The following is a 21,645-nucleotide window of genomic DNA, read 5'->3' on the forward strand; positions in this document are numbered from 1 at the left end:
ACTCATAAATGCGAAAGTTGTTTATGAATAACAGAAACATGCTTTATATAAGTTCGACGAAGATTGCAGCGATTTTTAATATATTTTTATTTTGCGGTTTACCTTTCTTGTCGAGGAAAATGCATTTTCTAGCGCTGTATGATAAATCTGTAATTTTTAAAAATTTTCAATATCAGCATCCCTCTGTTTCACGTCACATATCAAGAATTTTCGAATAAAACCTGAATTAAACATTGACAATTTTAGTTTTGCTGTAAATACAGTTTACTTTTAACTAACAGACAGGACTGTGTAGATTATGCGGCCCTTTGTATGTCCTCACTAACTTTATAGAGAGTGTACTGCTTCCGCTCTTTATGGGAATCTAGTAAGACACTAATCGCATACGCAAAGAAAGCGATCGTTATGAGGTAATGCCCGACAGGTGAGCAGAGCAACACAGGTAACGTATAGGTACGACCTGAACTGAGCAAAGCTAGCAGGAAAATTACCGTAGTCTACGGTTGCTTATCATACTCTACAGTAATCTATAGTAGTTTTTCAACTCTGTTTCCGATACATCAACACAGCTGGTCGAGGAAAACTCGCGCACTTTCGTCCTAGCTTATGCCAGCAGAGGGTATCGCCAACTGACGCCGCCCATGGGACCAAACAACTCTTGACGACTAACGCTGGTGCGTTCACCTCAGTAACAATGTTCGAATCCACCGACGATACTGAACTAACGCTTACTAACACTTTATTAGACTCGCATCTAATTTCGTACATCCCGGCTGTCTGTAGCAGTTTGGGCAGATCTTTCGGCGGTAGTCCACGCCTCCTGTGGAACCAAACATCTGTGGACGGCGCAATGCTGTTGAGTTCACCTCGATAACAATGTCTGAGTCCGGCGCCCATACTAAACTCATCCTTATGTGCACTTTATTAGACCTGCATCTAATTTGTATACCCGGCAGTCTGTATCAGTTTGGGTGATCTTTCGGCAATCTTAAAATAATCTTTTATTTTAGTATTGTAACCCTATACGTCGGAGAATGTTTCCGTTGCTATTGGCCACACTCTTTGTATATGGCAGAAATATGAATCGTTGTAGTTCTGTGTCTTATTTCAGTTCTGTGTCCTCTTTCCCTATCTTCCATTACCCGTGCACTTTTTTTATGCTAACATGTAGCTTCTGTTGCAGGCAATGGAACAAACAGCAGAAGAAGAAGAAGCCGAGCCTTATGAGCGCCATCGGCGGCGCCTTCTTCTGGCAGTACACCCAGCTGGGGCTGCTTGTCCTTGTCAATGACGTCATCGTACGGTGAGTTCTCTCGTCTTCTATACAACACTGAAAACCTATCATCTCTCTTGTCCTCTAGCTTGTTTATTCATATTGTCACTAGCTTATTTTTGCCATTGTGGTAGTCTAGTTTTCACATGATATGCCTCTGCAGTACTATTTCCTTTAAAATAAATCGCAAAAAACTGTTATTACTTCTCTGAAAAGTCTGATTAGTGATACCAAGTATTAATAATGTTATTCAAAATTAAAGAAACGTAATACCTTCATATGAGTGTTCTTTATGATTGCAGACAGATGATGGTATAAAAACCCATGTTATTTAAGAGGCAATACAGGATGGTCCGAAACAGTCTGAAAAGCTTGTAAGGATACTGCAGTGTAGACTGTGCTGAGAAATAACTGCGAATTCGATACGTTGCGCCGTTTCTGCGTTAATTAGCGCTGTAGTTAGGTAATCAGACCGTTGCGCGAGAAAATCCAAGCGGCCCGTTAGAGACGGTGTCGCCGTTGTTCTTCGTTTGGTTTTCTAAAACCGAACAAGAGAGCGATACAAAAATTGGACATGAAACGTTAGCAATGACTGAACCTGGGCCAAAGGCTGAGCAATCTCGTGCGCTGTCATCTACGCTATGAGAACAACTGACATTAATTGTATCTGTCGGGCAGCTTGAATTTGCGCGCGAACGCCTGATTGGCTAACTTCAATGCTAATTAACTCAGAAACGGCGTAATGTAACGAATTTGTTTCTTAAAGTTATTTTTCAGGACAATGTATCCTCCAACAATCTTTTCAGACTGTTTCTAATCACCCTTTATACTACTCTTTTATTTGTCAGGAATATGAACAATTTAAGAGATACGTTTCTGCAAACGTATACAATAACTATCTCATTACAATGAAATTAATACCCCTAGCTGCGTACAGGCGTTGATATAGGTCAACGGGGACAGTTAAAAATGTGTGCCCCGACCGGGATTCGAACCCGGGATCTCCTGATTACAGGGCAGACGCTCTATGCCATTTTTTTTTTCATTGCATTTGTTCGGTGCGGATGTCCCTGGACACCCCTTCAAGTTCAATGTTGAGCCGCTGACTCAATTTTTTTATTACAGAGGGCCGCTAACCCTCTGACCGAACACGCTGAGCTACCGTGCCGGCATAATGTCGATGTCCTGCTTCTGTTCCCATCAATCACGTTCGATTTTCCTACTTACGGCAGCCTCGCGTGGCCACCCTTAACAGGACAACTGGACAACTGAGTAGTTGCAGCAAAGGTTCAAAATGGTTCAAATGGCTCTGAGCACTATGGTACTTAACTTCTGTGGTCATCAGTCCCCTAGAACTTAGAACTACTTAAACCTAACTAACCTAAGGACGTAACACACATCCATGCCCGAGGCAGGATTCGAACCTGCGACCGTTGCGGTCGCACAGTTCCAGGCTGTAGCGCCTAGAACCGCTCGGCCACCTCGGCCGGCTGCAGCAAAGGAATGGAGCAAGATTCACCCTGGCGGATTGAAACTCAAACATGTCTACCGACCAGTTAGCTGCACGGCCTGCCCTCTTCACGTTCGAAATACAACTAGCCACAGATGCCGTGCTTCCTCACAAAGAGCAACACCAAATTGGAGTTTCGCTTTTCACAGGCATCACTCTATCAGCAGAACAGTCCGTGTATGCCTCGCGTCTGGACTCACAATTTCAAGAAACGAACACTACAGTAGTTGAAAGTTTCATTCAAATTATGTTTACACGTGTTTTAGATGTTTCACTTATTTAGTACATGCTCCATACAGGTAAAATACGCAAGATGATAATGTCTGCACTCCTGTGGCACATCAAGCTGCACCGAAATAAAGTTTCATTCGTAACAAATGCAAACTCGAATGTAACGAAGTTTGCCGACAGTCTGCCTTAGGCAGACAAAGGCGCAGCTGGCTTCAGAGAGCTCACAAAAAACCGATGTGCGCCAGCTTTGTGTCACTTGACCCATCGCTTCGGACCATTTGAAGCGTGTAACGCCAGCCGGCCATCCGTCATTCCGGGCCCACCCTGAGTCTCATGCATGTGAGATCATCATCACTGGCAAGAGCAGCTCTCTCTCTTTTGCTCGCTGTGTCCCTTGCGCAAATATTTGGTTGCTATAACAAGTGCAACGCTATTATTTCTGTGTGCCACCTACACAAAATACGTAGGTCATTGTTGCAGTGGCCACACCACGTACTACTGCAGACACCTGCCACTGTAACTGAAGTCGTTACACCGGTCAAGGCTAGAAGATAGAGGCGTACAGCTGCTGATCAACACATTGTTCATCAGTGGCGTGCGTTTTCCAGTCACCAGTCTTCAAACTGGTTTGATGCGGCCCGCCACGAATTCGTCTCCTGTGCGAACCTTTTCATCTTAGAGGAGCACTTGCAACCTATGTCCCCAATTATTTGCTGGATGTATTCCATCTCTGCTTTCCTCTACAATTTTTACCTTCTACACCTCCCTCTAGAACCATGGACGTCATTCCCTGATGTCTTAACACATGTCATATCATATCATCCTGTCCCTTTTTCTTATCAGTATTTCCCCGTATTATTTTCCTTGCAGATTTTAGGAGAACCTCCTCATTCCTTACCTTATCAGTCCACCTAATTTTCTACATTATTCTGTGGCATCACATCTCAAATGCTTAGAATCTCTTCTGTTCCGGTTTTCTCACCGTCCATGTCTCACTGCCATACAACGTTGTGCTCCATACGTACGTTCTCAGAAATTTCATCGTCAAGTAAGACCTATTTTTGATACTAGTAGACGTCTCTTGGCCAGAAATGTTATTTTTGCCAGTGCTAGTTCGCTTTTTATCCCTCTTTACTCCGTTCGTCCTAGATTATTTTGCTACCATCAGCAATTCTCATGTTAAATTTCTCACTGTTCTCGTTTCTGCTACTTCTCATTACTTTCGTCTTCCTTCGATTTACTCTCAATCCATACGCTGTACTCATTAGACTGTTCATTCCGTTCAACACATATTGTAATTCTTCTTCACTTTCACCGAAGACAGCAATGTCATCGGCGGATCTTGTCATTGATCTCCTCTCGCCTTTAATTTTAGTTCCACTCTTCAACCCTTCTTTCATTTCCATCATTGCTACTTCGATGTATAGATTGAACGGCAGGGGCGAAAGGCTACATCCCTGCCTTACACCCTTTTCAATCCATGCACTTCGTTCGTAGTCTTCCACTCCTATTTTTCCCGCTTGGTTCTTATACATATTGTATATTACCCGTCTTTCCCCGTAGTTGCCCCAATTTTTTTCGGAATTTCGAACGTATTGCACCATTCTACATTGTCGAGCGGTTTTTATAGGTCGACAAATCCTATGAACGTGTCTTGATTTTACTTAAGTCTTGCTTCCGTTGTGAACTGCAGCATTAGAATTGCCTCCTTGGTGCCTTTACCTTTCCTAAATCCAAATTGCTCGTCATCTAACATATCCCAAATTTTCTTTTCCATTCTTCTGTACATTATTCCTGTAAGCAACTTGGATGCGTGAGCTGTTAAGCCTATTGTGCCATAATTCTTGCACTTGTCAGCTCTTACTATTTTCAGAATAGTGAGGATGACTGGTTCCCGAAAGTCTGATGGTATATTTCCAGTCTCACACATTCTACACACCAACGTGAATAGTCACTTTGTTGCGACTTACCCCAGTGATTTTAGAAATTCCGATTGAATGTTATCTATTCCTTCTGCCTTATATGGTCTTAAATCATCCAAACCTCTTTTAAATTCTGATTCTAACACTGGCTCCCCTGTGTCTTCCTTGTCGACACCTGTCTCTTCTTCTACCATGTTGTCAACCAAATCCTCCCCCTCATAGAGGCCTTCAGTGTTCTCTTTCCACTTATCAGCTCTCTCCTCTGCGTCTAAAAGTGGAATTCCCATTGCACCCTTGCTTGTAACTTCACTGAAGACTGTTTTGATTTTCCTGTATGCTGAGGTAGGCATCCTGACAATAATTTCATTTAGGATTTCGTCACATCTTTCAAGCAGCCATTTTTGTACTTCCTTCTTCCTGAAGTATGTCTTCTGTTATTTACGAATTCCTACCAATCATGCTCCTTGTTTCTATGTTTTTCTTGCCGGCTTTTGTGGCTGCCCTTTTTAGAGATGTCTATTCCTCTTCAACTGAACTGCACCTATAGCCTCAGAGAACTTCAAGCGTATCTCTTCATTCCTTAGTATTTCCGTATCCCACTTCTTTGTCCATTGATTATTACTGATTAATCTCCTGAACTATAGCCTTCTCTTCATCGTTACTATTCCCTATGTCAGAATAGTCCTAGGACAGTTTTTTCTCAGTTTGCAATATTAAAATGAATAAATGTTGTTTTTATACTACCTGGCATGTGTGCCTTCTTGAAATTGCCTTGGCCATGTTTCTGCTCTAACTCACTAGGCGGCAGGGCTGCGCTAGCAACACACCGTATGGGTTCTTGGAGCAGTAGTTATGGTGACACATTGTATGCTGACTGTGAGCAAAGAGTGAACATTAAGTTAATCTCGGGAAAACCCCTAGCGAAAAGTGGTCAGCCATTAAGCAAGCATATGCAGGCGTGGCACTTTCAAGAAGTCGCGTTTTCGAGTGGCACAAAAGGTTTTGTGAAGGCAGAGATTCAGTGCAAGATGATCCCAGAGCTGGTATTCCGATGCAAGCCTGGAGCGTGTAAGACAGTTATTGCAAGAAAACCATCGTGTAACTACGCGTGCAAAATCAGAAGAACTTAATTTGAATCGTGACATGTGTCACAAGATTTTACGCTAAGACTTAGGGAGGCGGAAACTTAATGTAAAACTCGTCCCTCAAACACTAACAGCCGAACAGGAAGAGGAAATAGGAAAATTATCTGTTACCGAGTATGTGGCCAGACATTTTGTTACTGCCATCCAACATCCGCCATATACCCCCGACATCTCGCGTTGCGATATGGTCTTCTTTCCGGGAGTGAAAAGTCGATTGAAACGAAAGCTTCATCAGGATATTGCAGACTTCCAGCGGGCTGTGACAAATCACAAGCATCATAGTTGAAAATTTCCCTGCTTGCTTCCAATACACCCAGAAATGTTGGCAACTACGTATAGATAGCCAAGGAATCCTATGCAATAGGAGATAGGATCATTACTTGGTAAGTGCAACTTTCTATTTAAAAAAAAAAAAAACTGTCCTGGAGCTTTTCTGACACAGGAAGTGTATTGTATTGGGTGCGACGTACAATCTAATATCTGATTTCGGAATCTGTGCCTCACCATGATGTAATTAACAACAATCTTCCCGTATATCCCGGCCTTTTCTTGCTCTTCTTGCGAGTCTTGAATAGAGTATTCGCTATTACTAACTGAAATTTATTACGAAACTCGATTAGTCCTTCCTTATTCTTACTACTCCAGTAATACCACATTCCAATCCCCCATGAGTATTTGATTTTCATATCTCTGTTGTTGTTGTGGTCTTCAGTCCAGAGACTGGTTTGATGCAGCTCTCCATGCTACTCTATCCTGTGCAAGCTTCTTCATCTCCAAGTAACTACTGCACCCTACCACACTTCTGAATCTGCTTAGTGTATTGATCTCTTGGTCTCCCTCTACGATTTTTACCCTCCACGCTGCCCTCCAATACTAAACTGGTGATCCCTTGATGCCTCAGAACATGTGCTACCAATCGATCCCTTCTTCTAGGCAAGTTGTGCCACAAATTCCTATTCTCTCCAATTCTATTCAGTACCTCCTCATTAGTTACGTGATCTAACCATCGTATCTTCATCACTCTTCTGTAACACCACATTTCGAAAGCTTCTATTCTCTTTTTGTCTAAACTATTTATTGTCCATGTTTCACATCCATACATGGCTACACCCCGTACAAATACATTTAGAAAAGACTTGCTGACACTTAAATCTTTACTCGATGTTAACAAATTTCTCTTCTTCAGAAACGCTTTTCTTGCCATTGCCAGTCTACACTTTACATCCTCTCTATTTCGACCAATATCAGTTATCTTGCTCCTCAAATAGCAAAACTCATCTACTACTTTAAGTGCCTCATTTCCTAGTCTAATTCCCTCAGCATCACCCGACTTAGTTCGACTACATTCCATTATCCTCGTTTTGCTTTTGTTGATGTTCATCTTATATCCTCCTTTCAAGACACTGTCCATATCTCTATACACTGAATTAGTTGTTCAATATCCTGATATACTTTCTCCATCTCTTCATCTTCTGCTTGCGACGTCGGCATGTATATCTGAATTACTATTGTTGGTGTTGGTTTGCTGTCGATTCTGATGAGAACAACTCTATTACTGAACTTTCCACAATAACCCACTATGTGCCCCGCCTTCCTATTCATACCGAATGTTGCTTCCGTTACACCATTTTCAGTTGCTGTTGATATTACCATATACTCATCTCAACAGAAATCCTTGTCTTCTTTCCATTTCACTTCACTGGCGCCCTTTTCAGATTTTCTAGCTTCCTTATCACTTTGAGACTTATGATATTTTACGCCCTGCCTTACAGTACGTTATCCTACCGTTGGTTTCTTCAGTCTTTTTCTCATGGGCACCTCTCACTTGGGAGTCCCCTACCAGAGATCTGAATGGGGTACTAGCCGGGAATCTTTTTCCAATGGAGAGATGGTTCTGAGCACTATGGGACTTAACATCTGAGAACTACTTAAACCTAACTAACCTAAGGACATCACACACATCCATGCCCGAGGCAGGATTCGAACCTGCGACCGTAGCGGTCGCGCGGTTCCAGACTGAAGCGACTAGAACCGCTCGGCCACACCGGCCGGCAATGGAGAGATCATCATGACATTATTCACTTTTCAATTACAGGCCACACGTCCTGTGGACACGCTTTATGTGTCCTTAAAGTAACGGTTTCCATTGCCTTCTGCATCCTCATGCCGTTGATCACTGCTGATTGTTCCTGCCTCAGGGACAGTTTCCCATCGCAGAGCAAGAGAGTACCCTGGGCTTCTGTCCGCTCCTCTGCCCTCTTTGACAAGAGAGAAAGAGGGTGATTTCTTATGCCGTAAGTCCTCGACCGCCATTGCTGATGATTGTTACTCAAAGTATAAGTAGTGAACCCGGGACAGATGGAGTCAAAGTGGTTAAACTACCAAACCTCTTCAGAGCGTCTTGCGACGTGAAGTCATGTGGCACTGTTGATATGGGACGTTAAGCTCCACAACGCCAGTTGCGATATTAGAGACTAGCAGGTCACATGCACATACCGTGTTTCGAGTTCCCTCTGTTCCATCATAAAATTCAGGAACAAATCATTATAATTTACACCCAGACATCACAGTCGTCCATACTTGAGAGTTACATGTAAAGCAAAGCATTCTTATTTCACTGGGAAGATTTTAGAGCGCACGAATTGAGAAACAATTTCTACTTTTCGTGGATGACTACGTTCTTCGGATGACAGTTTTGTACGAGTTTGGTTATTTCGTTTACACAGAAGATATGCCACAACGTAGTCTACTATCATCGACCAGATACAAAAATTTATAGAGCTGACTGTTTAAAGAGAAAGATCACAGCCTTGAATGACATACAATAACTGTAAAGTAAATGACGCTTCACTTTATTGCTATAGACGGAGTCTTCGATTCATTCACAGCATATTGGGAAAATGCAGTCATTCTACAATGTAGACTGCTTATAAAGATCACTTATGCGACCCGTCCTAGAATACTGCCTATTGAACGAATAGAAAGAAGTGCGGGACGGACAGTCACAGTTTCATTCGACTCATGAGAAAGAGTCACGGAAATGGCTGTAACAGCGAGACCCTCGAGGACAGCCTACTTACAAAATTTCAAGGATGAATGTAAAGTGAAAAATCAAGAGATTTTCTTCGTCCCCGCATATCAGTCCTCTAAGGATCGTGAAGAAAAGATAAGACTAATTACGGCACGCAGAGTCATTTAAGCAGTCATTCTCCAGCGCTCTATTCGTGACTAGGACGGGAAGAAAACCTATCATCTGGTATAATGTTAAGGTCCCACTGCCATGCACTGCGGTTTGCAGAGTATGTATGTAATGCAGATATGTGGGTGAGAATACTCGCAACAGAGCTGTTCTACCTAGACCTGCACGAACTATTCGATCGACTACATAAGAACAAAGAACGCCTACTACATTGACATAGAAAAGGAACATAAACGGTGAGAAAATCAAAGAATTTCGAGCAGTCCCGGTAGACCCCTGTAAAGTTAGCTATGGCGGTTCCTCGAATCAGCTTGGAAGTACTATCCTCTCGGAAACTGCGAAAACAACAGTTCATTAATTACAACACAGAAAGATACATAATTCAGTCATACTTCTCACGTCTTCATCAGAGGATTGAGGGCGATGCGGTTTTGGCAGCGTTAGTAATGTAACGAGAACATCTTGCCCAACAATTCACTGTTATTCAAGAAAGAGAAATTGTTTTCCAGTATCGTTATAGCTGCCTGAACGACACACAGCCTTTCGAGCCGCCTGAGAAATGATTTCACCTAGTGTAATCACGCCTGCTGCAGTTCACAACGAACTTCAGCCTGTCATGAAGAACAAAACTAGGTCGGAAGACACCAATGAGAGACTACGATCCGATGTGCAGAAGTTTCGCGAAATGCAGGAAGGGAAGTAGGATTAAAAGTGAGCGGCCTTCTGGGTAATTATATGTTTAGGGTTTGTGATGACCGGTCCCCAGAGTTATTGAACAAGTGCTTAAATGATGTAGATAACTTGATTTCATTGAAATGACAATGGTTTTGACTGGTGACTGTGCACATCCTCGGAAGATATGCTTCGTGGATTGGGAAGAAGTAATAAGAAACAATGTTACGTGTTTGCAGGACGTGATCCGACTGGAATGACGACTGCGCTTTTCCTAAACTACTTGAAACGATTCCCGGGATCTAAAGGCCACATTTTCGCATTTTGACGGTAATTATGCTCCTTGAGTCCACTATTGAAATTTCGGCGTCGGCGCTGTTTTCATGTGGAACACATCATCCCTTAGCACATGTTAAAAATGTCACGCACAAATCTACATATACATGCGGGCCATGTTTGATATGTGTTGTGGGACTGCTCTTCAAAATGGCTCCAAATCAGGAATTGTAATAATTGACATAATAAGCATAACTATGATCAAATGACAACAATTTTGTCATTTAGAAACTTCTGGGTTAGTGTGCTACCCGATAAGGAAAATATCATCATTTGCCGGGATATTTCCTTCAATAAACCACGACCTATTATGCTCCCCTCCATATCCAACCGAGAGGCAGAACAGCAGCTCTACTCACGTCGGTGTTGACTTGCTGTTACGATGTAATCTTCCCTCCGAGAAGTGCCAGTCACGAGTCTAGCTATCGTTTTCTTTCGATATTCCGAGTGTAGCGGACTTTCCTCCCATATGCTTCTTTCTGTTAGCCTTCTCCGCACATAAACAAGGGTAAAAGCGGAACCGGATCTCTCGATAAACGCTGAGAACATAAGGCGAGTTTGATTGTAAAGTAAACTGTTTATCATCGTTCAAATAAACTACATTGACCAAATAAGTGACCAGAGAGAAATAAGCAAATGAGATCAAAGCAAGGAAGCAATGAACTCATCATGTACAAAGCAGTATAATTAAGATGATGTTCAATTTATTTGTAGTTGTAGTCTGAAAGCTGAATGAACTACTTGTTCTCTCGACTCTTTCGTTACTAATGGTGACATAGTGTTATCTTTATAGCAGTCGTCACCCAATAAATATCCTTAATACTGTGCCAAACGCTTTCCGCTGTTATCGTGAAAGCGTTGTCAGTGGTGATTTGTGTGACTCATACTTTTCATGGTTGTCGGCTGGTCGCAATTTTTAAATCTGTTTTGGTTCCACAGCTATAGATTGATATTTCAGTGCACAAAAGAAAAGAAAAAAAAACTGTGTCATGTGGCAATATCACTTATAATGATGCAATGAAGCAAAATAAGAAAAAGAGGAGCAACACTAATCGCCATCAACGATAATTTTCCAGTAGCAGCCTAACGCCTTTGACGTAGCCCTAAGAGCATTTATACTTCGCACAAGGGGCAAATACTGCAAAGGTAGCATTGTAGTAGGTGCTACTTCATGTACACGAGACATAATACTTTCTCTTATTCTTAACAGAATAGCTAAAAATTAATAACAATGTAAAAAATATAAAATATATGAATGACCGGCAGTAGTTTCATTTAAATTTACGTGTAATGAGTACCTGCAAGTTCTAAACAGTCGCACATTTGTCGGCGAAACAGACCTGTCGATGACGTGACCAGATGTCAGAAATAACGGTAACTAGAGCTCCAAGTCTCCTGACGAAGGTACTGACGCGAGCTGCTCCGACCTTACTGTCGGACATGAATTTGTGCCTTTGAATTATCATTGATGATACGGGTATTTCTCATAAATTTAAATGACATCTTCTAACCAACAAGAACTCCACTTAAAATTTTTATTAGCCAAACATGTATTTGAATATAACTCATCGTCAGTGGCGTATGTATTTCTACATCAATGACACCTTTGTCAATTATAAATTCTTTATGAAGTTCAGCTTCATGTGCATCTAGAAAGCAAACAACCATGTGGATATCTAGAACACAATTACTAGCATGTTTACGTTAATATGATATGAAATCCGTCCTATCTCACAGTACACAGGTTGTCATGTATGTTACTGCTGTCAAATCTTGGACAGCGACAATTCTTGACCATGTCTGACATAGCTGTCATCATAATTAAGTGTACTATTTTTGAGAAAGTAATGTATTCAAGAGTAGCTTCACATATCTGTAAAAATGAAGTACTAACAAAATGTCAGTTTGGTTTCCAGAAAGGTTTTTCAACAGGAAATGCCATATATGCTTTCACCAGTCAAATTTTGAATGATCTGAATAACCGAACACCACCCATTGGGATTTTTTGTGATCTCTCAAAGGCTAAATCATGAAATTCTGCTAGACAAGCTCAAGTATTGTGGCATGAGTGGGACAGTGCACAAATGGTTTAATTCGTACCTAACTGGAAGAGTGCAGAAAGTTGAAATAAGTAGTTCTCGTAACATGCAAAGATCAGCACATTCCTCAAACTGGGGAACTATCAAGCATGGGGTTCCACAAGGGTCAGTCTTGGGTCCTTTGTTGTTCTTATTATATATTAATGACTTGCCATTCTATATTCATGAAGAGGCAAAGTTAGTTCTCTTTGATGATGATACAATTATAGTAATCACACCTGACAAACAAGAATTAACTGATGAAATTGTCAATACTGTCTTTCAGAAAATTACTAAGTGGTTCCTTGTAAACGGACTCTCACTGAATTTTGATAAGACACAGTACATACAGTTCCGTACAGGGAATGGTATGACGCCATTAATAAATATAGACCTTAATCAGAAGCATATAGCTAAGGTAGAATATTCCAAATTTTTAGGTGTGTCCATTGATGAGAGATTAAATTGGAAGAAACACATTGATGATCTGCTGAAACGTTTGAGTTCAGCTACTTATGCAATAAGGGTCATTGCAAATTTTGGTGATAAACATCTTAGTAAATTAGCTTACTACGCCTATTTTCACTCATTGCTTTCATATGGCATCATATTTTGGGGGAATTCATCACTGAGGAATAAAGTATTTATTGCACAAAAGCGTGTAATCAGAATAATAGCTGGAATCCACCCAAGATCATCCTGCAGACATTTATTTAAGGATCTAGGGATATTCACAGTAGCTTCTCAGTATATATACTCTCTTATGAAATTTGTTATTAACAACCAAACCCAATTCAAAAGTAATAGCAGTGTGCATAACTACAATACTAGGAGAAAGGATGATCTTCACTATTCAAGATTAAATCTAACTTTGGCACAGAAAGGGGTGAATTATACTGGCACTAACGTCTTTGGTCACTTACCAAATAGTATCAAAAGTCTGACAGACAACCAACAAGTATTTAAGAAGAAATTAAAAGAATTTCTGAATGACAACTCCTTCTATCCATAGAGGAAATTTTAGATATAAATTAAGAAAAAAAAATTTAAAAAATAAAAAAAATAAAAATAAAAAAGAAAAACAAAAAAAACAAAAAAATAAAGTTGTTATATTAACTTAAGTATGTTGTTAAATTAACCTAATTATGTCATGTATTAGAAAATTCGACTCGTTCCACATCATTACGAAATATCGTATTCATGATCCATGGAACTAGTATTAATCTAATCTAATCTAATCTAATCTAAGCTTACATAGAATTATTGATTATAAAGTGTCACATTATGACGTATCCTAAGCTGCGTGCCCGGCCTGAAACACAATTTTTTGCAATTACTGTTATTACGTTCATCTTGAAGTCTGAGGGTATGTCGTCTGCGTCATATGTTGCACACCATGTGCAATTTTTTTGTCATTGATGGCTCTCCCAAGGATCTCAGTAATTCTAAGGGAATGTAGTTTACTGCAGGGGTCTTGTTTCCACTTAAGTCTTTCACTGCTTTGTCAAATTTGACTCGCATTTACCTATCGCCCCTTTCATCTTCATGTACTGACTTGTCATCTGACCTGTTGATATTCATACAGGTAATTCCCTTTCTTCCAAAGGTCTCTTTAGTTCTGACAGAGAAAGTGCTATTAGCTGACAGTATCACTTGGGCGACATGTCCATGGCGCTGTTCGGACTTAATCGGATTGAACGTTTCCGATTTTGGAGGGAGATGGTAGAGTAGCTAAGTTATCACCTTCTTAAGTTTTTGCAGAGTTGAATATTTCCTTCTTGAGACGCGGAAAACCTATCGAAAGTTCGTGAGGACAGACTATCACACGTATGTGCGAAGTAGTGGGCCCTCGTACTATTAAGAGCCAATTATTATGGCTGTACATGTTTCTCAACTATTCCAAATTTGCTAAGACTCTCCTCCTGGTTCTTCAATAATATGCGTAATCCTAAACTGCATCTTGTGTGAGTTAACCATTTTCATGTTCACTCGAGTGTCATAAAAGAATGTTTTTACACAGGGTGGTCAGAAACGGTGTAACGGTTGTAAGGGTGTTGCAAGTGATGTTGTTCCAAAACGTAACTGTTTAGAAAAAACTCCGATATGTTGCGCTGTTTCCGAGTTATTTAGCATCGAAGTTAGACAGTCAGGTCGTTGCGCGTGCAAATTTAAGCGCTTGCATGCACTAAAATGCGGTAATGCACAGGCATCTCTGGGTCAGTGAGTTAATAATTGAAATGCTCATTGCCAGTTAAAAATTCCTTTTTCAGAAATGGTAAATTTAAGTTAAGTGAGCTAAAGCAACCTTGGTTCGGTTTGGGGAAACCAAACGAAGTAGAAGTTTGGCGACACTGGCTCTGGCAGGCTGCTTAAATTTGCGCGTGCAACGACCTGATTGGCTAATTCAATGCCTAATAACTCTGAAACGGTGCAACGTATCGATATTATTTCGTAACAATTGTTTCTTATAAGCTATTCAGACTGTATGTAGTCACCCAGAACACTTCAAAAAGACGTAATCTACAAGAATGCGATCGCATTAGACACCACACGATGCAGAGAAAAGACTGTGCTGTCAGCCGTTTTCAACTCACAAGATAGGTGGACGTTTTGAAATCGGGATGTTAGAATAAGAGAAGAATTGGTTATGACTGCTTTCTCGAAATTTCACTAAGGTAAATAATTACGTGTAAAGAAAGCTTTAAAATCATAATCAACATAGTGTGCCTTTTAAAATAAATAATATCTTTTTAACAGACATCACAGTCGCCACTGACTATAAAATGATTACAGGTTTGTCTTAAGGCCATTATCGAGTGGTTTGTTGCATAAGACTATGCATTAGCGTATGTGAAACTTTAAAAATCTTCTGACACATACACATGTCACTGTCGTACCTGAGACTCTTAGCAATGTTACTATCTTTAACCTAAATAATTAAAAAAAACACTGTTCTGATGTATTCTGAACATGAGAGCTCAAAAAATAATTTGCTGGTCATTTTAGCATTCTAATACCAATATATTTTAATAATGTTTTTCGAACCTTAAGGCAGAATGTATCCTTTTAGTAGAATGTAGCGAATGAACGGAAGAAGCACCGTGCTAACAGTGGGCTCAGTAGCTTTCAGGGTCATGAAGGCATAAATTGTTAAGTTTCCCAAGTGGAATTGCCGGCCGTTGTAACCGAGCGGTTCTAGGCGCTTCAGTCTGGAACCGCGCTACCGCTACGGTCGCAGGTTCGAATCCTACCTCGGGCATGGATGTCCGTGGATGTCTTTAGGTTAGTTAGGTTTAAGTAGTTCTAAGTTCTAGGGGACTGATGACCTCAGATGTTAAGTCCCATAGTGCTCACAGCCATTTTGAACCACGTGGAATTGTCAACAGACAGGTGACGGAACGGACAGCTAACACACAATGTGTTTTATTTTTTTCTCCGGTTTCTGCAGTTTCAGTTTCAAGTCAGTGTAGACGAACATGCTCAGTCAGCTGTCACGTATATAGGACGAACTTGGAGCACAACGCTAACCTGACACTGACAGTACATGGCCTCAAACTATGGCACGAAATTTTCTTGTGGCTCTTCCTCTTCCTTGTTCAAGTTTTGAACGCTTTTGTTGAATCACCCTTTATGCTTCGCGTATACAGCCTTCAGTCCTTCGGGAGTATGGCGGTTGAAACCCACTCCAGGTTTTGGTTTTCCATGATTTTCCTATGTTGGGATTACCACTTTTGAAAGAGCTTCTGCTCCGTTCCTAATGACTTCATCGTCGACGGGACAGTGAGCCCCAGTGTCCATTCCTCTCCTCCGTTCATTCCTCGTTATTATAGAGCAGGAGGACGCTGTTTTGTTTTTTGTCGTTCGGAGCAACGGATGATCTCTTTGGCAGGTTGGTGCAGCCGCTGATGCTGGGTTACCTGCTGGCGTACTTCACACCGCCGCGAACCATGTCCAAGGAGAGCGCCATGGCGTACGCAGGCGCCATTGTGCTGTGCACGGCGTTCAACACGCTCTTCTTCAACCACTACACGCTAGGCGCCTTCCACGCCGGCATGCGTGTGCGGGCCGCTTGCTGTTCGCTCATCTACAGAAAGGTACGGTAGCTCCACATACTCTCCTAGTAGCTACACCAATCAACAGATATGTTGCATGACCCCCACATGTCGCGGAGGAAGATTGTTATTGTGACTGTTACTGTAACAAACGGCAGGACACCTCTGATGTTGTTTGCAAACATACATACGTAGAACACTGCATTCTAATGGATTACAGTATTAAAGTTGAATTAAAATCACCAGTAGGGACGCATTAGAGACGCCTACGGAGCAGTAGAGTGAACGTCCATCATGCCACGAAAGACAGCCGCGACCAATGATCGAGTCCGCATCGAGTCGAAGGCTCGTCAACCTGGGATGTTGCTCGACATGTGCACCAGAGTCAAAGTCATGTAATATATAAGCAACTATCAACCTCGACTGCGGTAGTTTCTTATATATTAGATTATCACGATTTCTGACTGGGCTGAAATGTTGAAAGTACTCAAAGTGATGTAATTTGGACACGGAATCCGTTCCAGCTGACAGGTTCTGTTGAGGACCGACATTGCACAGGGCGTCCACTTTCGACAGGAGTACAAGTTGATCGATATGCACGACGCAGAAACCATGGACTGTGTGCTTCAGAACTGAATTTGAGGCTCGAAAAGGATACAGAACCTTGAGTATGATATCAAAGTGTTAGGAGACGATTGCACGGTGCGATTCTTCATTCCCGACGACTATTGCGAGCACCACGTCGCACACCACAACGACATTGACTCTGTTACACATGGACGAAGAGATACGCTGAACGGGCGCCCCAGGATTGGCGTCGTGTGCTGTTCACTCTCGAAACTAGGACGTGTTTTTACCCTGAAAATCGCAGACAATGTGTTAGGAGACAACGCCTCCAACACCGTGTCCCATTTGTGCAACCGGGTGGTGGTAGAGTGATGTTCTGTTGTGGCATATCACACGTGGCCATCATGCAGTTCTCGTACTTGTTAAGGGTAATTTCACTGCTGTATGGTACAGGTGCGAGATTTTGCAGTCAACAGTGGGAGCGCATTACCAACATTTTGGTGAGAACTTCATCCTGATGGATGCTCATCGTGCTTTTCTTGTGAACACGTTTCGTCAGCTTGCTAGGATCACCAGGACGGAGTGGCCTGCTTGTTCTCCGGCCACGAACCCAATGGAACAAGTGTGATATCGATTGGACATCGACAACGACCACATGCTCTGCGCGATTTACGCGGAATCGCCATTGAAGATTTGAACAACTCGGATCAGCGCTGGCTTAATGCTCTCATTGGTCGTATGCCACGACTTATTAAAGACTGCATCCGAGCAAGGGGACGTTTCACACGCACTGGTGTTGCTCAGTAGTGCTGCGAAAAAACCCCGGGGGAAGCAAACGATTTTGTCGTTACACAAATGTTTCTCTCTCTCTTCTTCTTCTTCTCCCCTCTCTCTCTCTCTCTCCCTCTTTTTTATATAGATCTGGACACATTGTGAATGAATATATACGCATGCCTAAGAGTCGGTTCATGTTTTCTGTTCCTTGAATTGCGAAACAAACGGGTAATATAAAACTTTTGTTGATGTGTGCACAGCTGTGCTGGTCTTTCCCTCAAATTGTCCTTGTCACTTAAACCTCATTTTACTAACATTTCACACGGTGGATTCGACATTCAGTCGCTCCTCGAAACTGGAAGAGATGATTTATCATATGACTCTGAGACGGGGGAACTGTATCGAAACCAACTTCTCCTCTGATGACCAACTCTTGTATCTCATCGGCCTCGTATCTCATCATCCCAACAGCACAAAATCTGCACTCTTTCCTTCTTGGCGTCAGTAAAGCCTACGGCTTTGTACGACATTCCTGTCTGCTCTTCAACCTTCATGATTGGTGTATAATTGATAATGAAAACTTACATGGATCATAGTACATAATAATGAAACAAAAACCGGCCAGTGAGAACGGATCCACAAACGACCTGTTTGCAACAGAATTTCGAATGTGTGGTTACGAGCGACCACTGACGTCAGTGCGAAATATTGTCCTAGGTAGTATGACAATAGCAGATTCGATTAAGTCATCATCCAGTTGGTTTCAAATTTCGCCAATGGCGTACCTTAACAAGAAATACAATACTACTTTATCACGTTGCATGCTACAATTTACTTCACACTCGTACGTATTAAAGGAGCTGTTGCACGTATTATCCTCGCATTCGGATAGAATACGACACTCGTCTTAGCAGTGGGTTACGAATTCTTTCAAACACCCCTTGATCATCTCGTAAAGCTTGACAAGACTGTACCATTCGCTGCTTCGATTCTTCAAGCGGATCTACGGTAATGCTGTACACTTATCTTTTGAGATGATTCCATATAGAAAATTCTAAATGACTGAGGTCGGGTGCTCTTCAACCCCCGTGTACAGGCTCTGCTCGACCTATCCATTTTGGATCATACTGGCATGGTATATATCGTCTTAGCACAGCAACAGAATGCTCGGTGTTCCATCATACTTTTATAACTTGTGCTAACTGACAAGAAAGATATTATGAGTTGTAAGCTATGATCGGGTCTGAGGTTCGTATTTAGTGAGAATAGACCGTTAATAAAGAAATTCATATACCTTCTGGATCAACACATCTCATAAATGCGACTATGTCGCAGCTAGTCAGTTTTGTTACTGGTTGTCGTGGTGTTAAGAGCCGGCTTTCCCAAATTTATGGTAGTCCATAGTAAATGGCATAGGAAAATTTTCACTACACATGACTTTACAGTTTATCGAATGCCACCTGAAAGCTATATTCGCCTAAACAAACGAAAACGGTAAAAGACCTAAACATTCTTACCCTCTGGTATCAGAGCTACTGAATAATAATTCACTAACATCAATCTTCTGATTGGCTACTTCTGTCAATGTAAAGAAAAATAGTAATTTTTTCCGGGATCTGCAGGCGAACATGTACACCAAAAGGCAACGTAGAGCCATTGTGAATCACCGGACTCATGCATTAGTGAGTGCCGCAGCACGGTAGATGGATTTGTGCTGAACTGGATTTTCTCATTCAACAGCCAAAATCGCATAATTTTTTTTATTATTTAAGACAACGAATTTCAACAGACTATGCTGTCATCTTCAGGTCTTAAAATCTTTTGTTGTAAAACATGTTCATTTTACTCTGAACTCACGCACAAGATGTCAAGAAGATAAAAATAATACGTTATAAAACATTTGTTATCCACTAAAATATGTAAAAACATAAAGCACCTTGTGTAACAGGCTATGTCAACATATATATTGCTCACAGCTGCTTGTTGCATCATACAAACAACACGGTACACAATAGAACAACTGTTTACATATACTGAACGTACTCTAAACAATGCGAATTCACTTTAAATGGCGACTAAGGTAAAACTCAGTTGTACCTTATACTCCATTTAAAGTGGATTCGCGCTGTTTAGAATAAGGTACAACTGAAATGTAACGTATACGCTATGTAAAGTGGATTCGCACTGTTTAGAATACGTTCAGTATATGTAAATAGTTGTGTCGTTGTGTACCGTGTTTGTATGATGCAACATGCAACTGTGAGCAATATGTATATCGACATAGCCTGTTGCGCAAGGTGCTTTATGTTTTTAAATATCTGCTATTATTATCCACTTCACAGCTCGTGCGTGAGGTCAGCGTAAAATGAACGTGTTTTACAATAAAAGATTTTAAGGTCTGAAGATGAAAGTATAGTCTTTTGAAACCTGTTGTCTTAAATAAAAAAAAAAAAATAATGCGATCTTGTTTGTTGAATGGTTTTTAACTTTTGCTGGACTTTTAGTACCATGAGTGGGCAAAAGGCTAGACATCAACTGATGTCTACTGGAAAGCGGTTAGCAGGTGGATGCTATTAGACTGTTTGGATATGCTGAAACACAGCAATACGTTCTCGCATTTTACGAGAAAAAAAGGAGGTAACCTCGCGTACTGCAGCGTTTGCATAGTTGCCTTCCTCTAGGCGTCGCGATCTTTCCTTGAAAGGTTAGCACAGTACTGAGAAAAGCTGCCGCTAAGAGCTAGAAATTTTGTTGGAGTATAGAGGAGAATATACTGGACATATGGAATTATCGTACATATATGGCGAAATATAAATGTTTCTGCATGGAGAATTTTATAAGATGCACCGCTACCATGCAAGACGGTTCGAAATGGCTGTATATTAAAATGAGCGTTTGTTTGAATGATGTTTCCTTTTTCAAATAGCCTTTACTATAATCTCCATTTCCTCCCGAAACAACTCGTATACAAGGGACAACCGAATTGTCATTGACATTACTTAAATTCTGCCACAATGAAATAAAACAAGGACATCAAGCTATAAAAGTGTACCAGGTAATTGTGAGAAATTTTTCCACGCATTTCGAAAGGCGATTGAGGCATTTATCTTGTTGCGAAAGTAGTTTCGAGATTCCGCTGTTGTACACTGCTGCCGGCTAACAGTGACACCAACCCCCGAAGACAATTTTCGAATTTCGTCATAAATGATTTTTATCACATGTTAATCATTCACAGACTGTTGATCATTAAATAAATCAAGACAGCAACTCCACCTCAGTCAAAAATGAAACAGTTGTTCTCAATGTCGGCTGCATTTCATTAACTGTGTAACAATACGCAGAGAACCAAGCGATTCTATTAGGCTCGTCCAGTTGTGAACTGCTGCATCTTATATACTATGTGTAATGTCTGTGTAACCAAATGTGTTAGAGTAGTATATTCCGTCAGCAGGGCTTGATGCAGAATGAAAAAGGGAGGAGCTGCAATTAAAAATTATTTGATTTATTTAGATCACAATTAGCTAACAAAACACATGAAAATTCTTACTGTTCGACCTAAGTCAGTGGTATCTAATACTGTCACATAGAACATGTGTGAAATTTCACTATGAAACGTCAGCTAAGTGCTCAATCGCAAATGCATTACGACCGCTTAGCCATGATGAAAGCCCGCATCAGAATACTGCTGTACTCTCTGAAGTATCCGAGCCAATCGATCTGGTGAAAGATGTAAACGACAATTATGTTATGTGTGCAGAGAAACAGCTATAACCAGCCTATGGTGACGCTCCGTTCCTTCACCTAACGGCAACATTATTTTTGCTACTAATATAAATTAAACTCTGTGTTCGTGTCTAACAAGGAACTCCTTGAGTACAAAGTCCAA

General features: G+C 41.2%; 1 protein-coding gene across 1 annotated transcript in view; it reads left to right on the forward strand.

Annotated features, from left to right (window-relative positions):
* Positions 1 to 21,645, forward strand: part of LOC126457999 (ATP-binding cassette sub-family C member 4-like) — a 271,245-nt gene that overhangs the window by 146,936 nt on the left and 102,664 nt on the right. The window contains exons 3-4 of the mRNA XM_050094771.1: positions 1,184 to 1,303; positions 16,256 to 16,460. Of these exons, the coding sequence (XP_049950728.1) occupies positions 1,184 to 1,303; positions 16,256 to 16,460 (325 nt within the window). The remainder of the gene's footprint in view (positions 1 to 1,183; positions 1,304 to 16,255; positions 16,461 to 21,645) is intronic.

Source organism: Schistocerca serialis, chromosome 2, assembly GCF_023864345.2.
Source record: "Schistocerca serialis cubense isolate TAMUIC-IGC-003099 chromosome 2, iqSchSeri2.2, whole genome shotgun sequence".
NCBI classification, from domain to species: Eukaryota; Metazoa; Arthropoda; class Insecta; order Orthoptera; family Acrididae; genus Schistocerca; species Schistocerca serialis.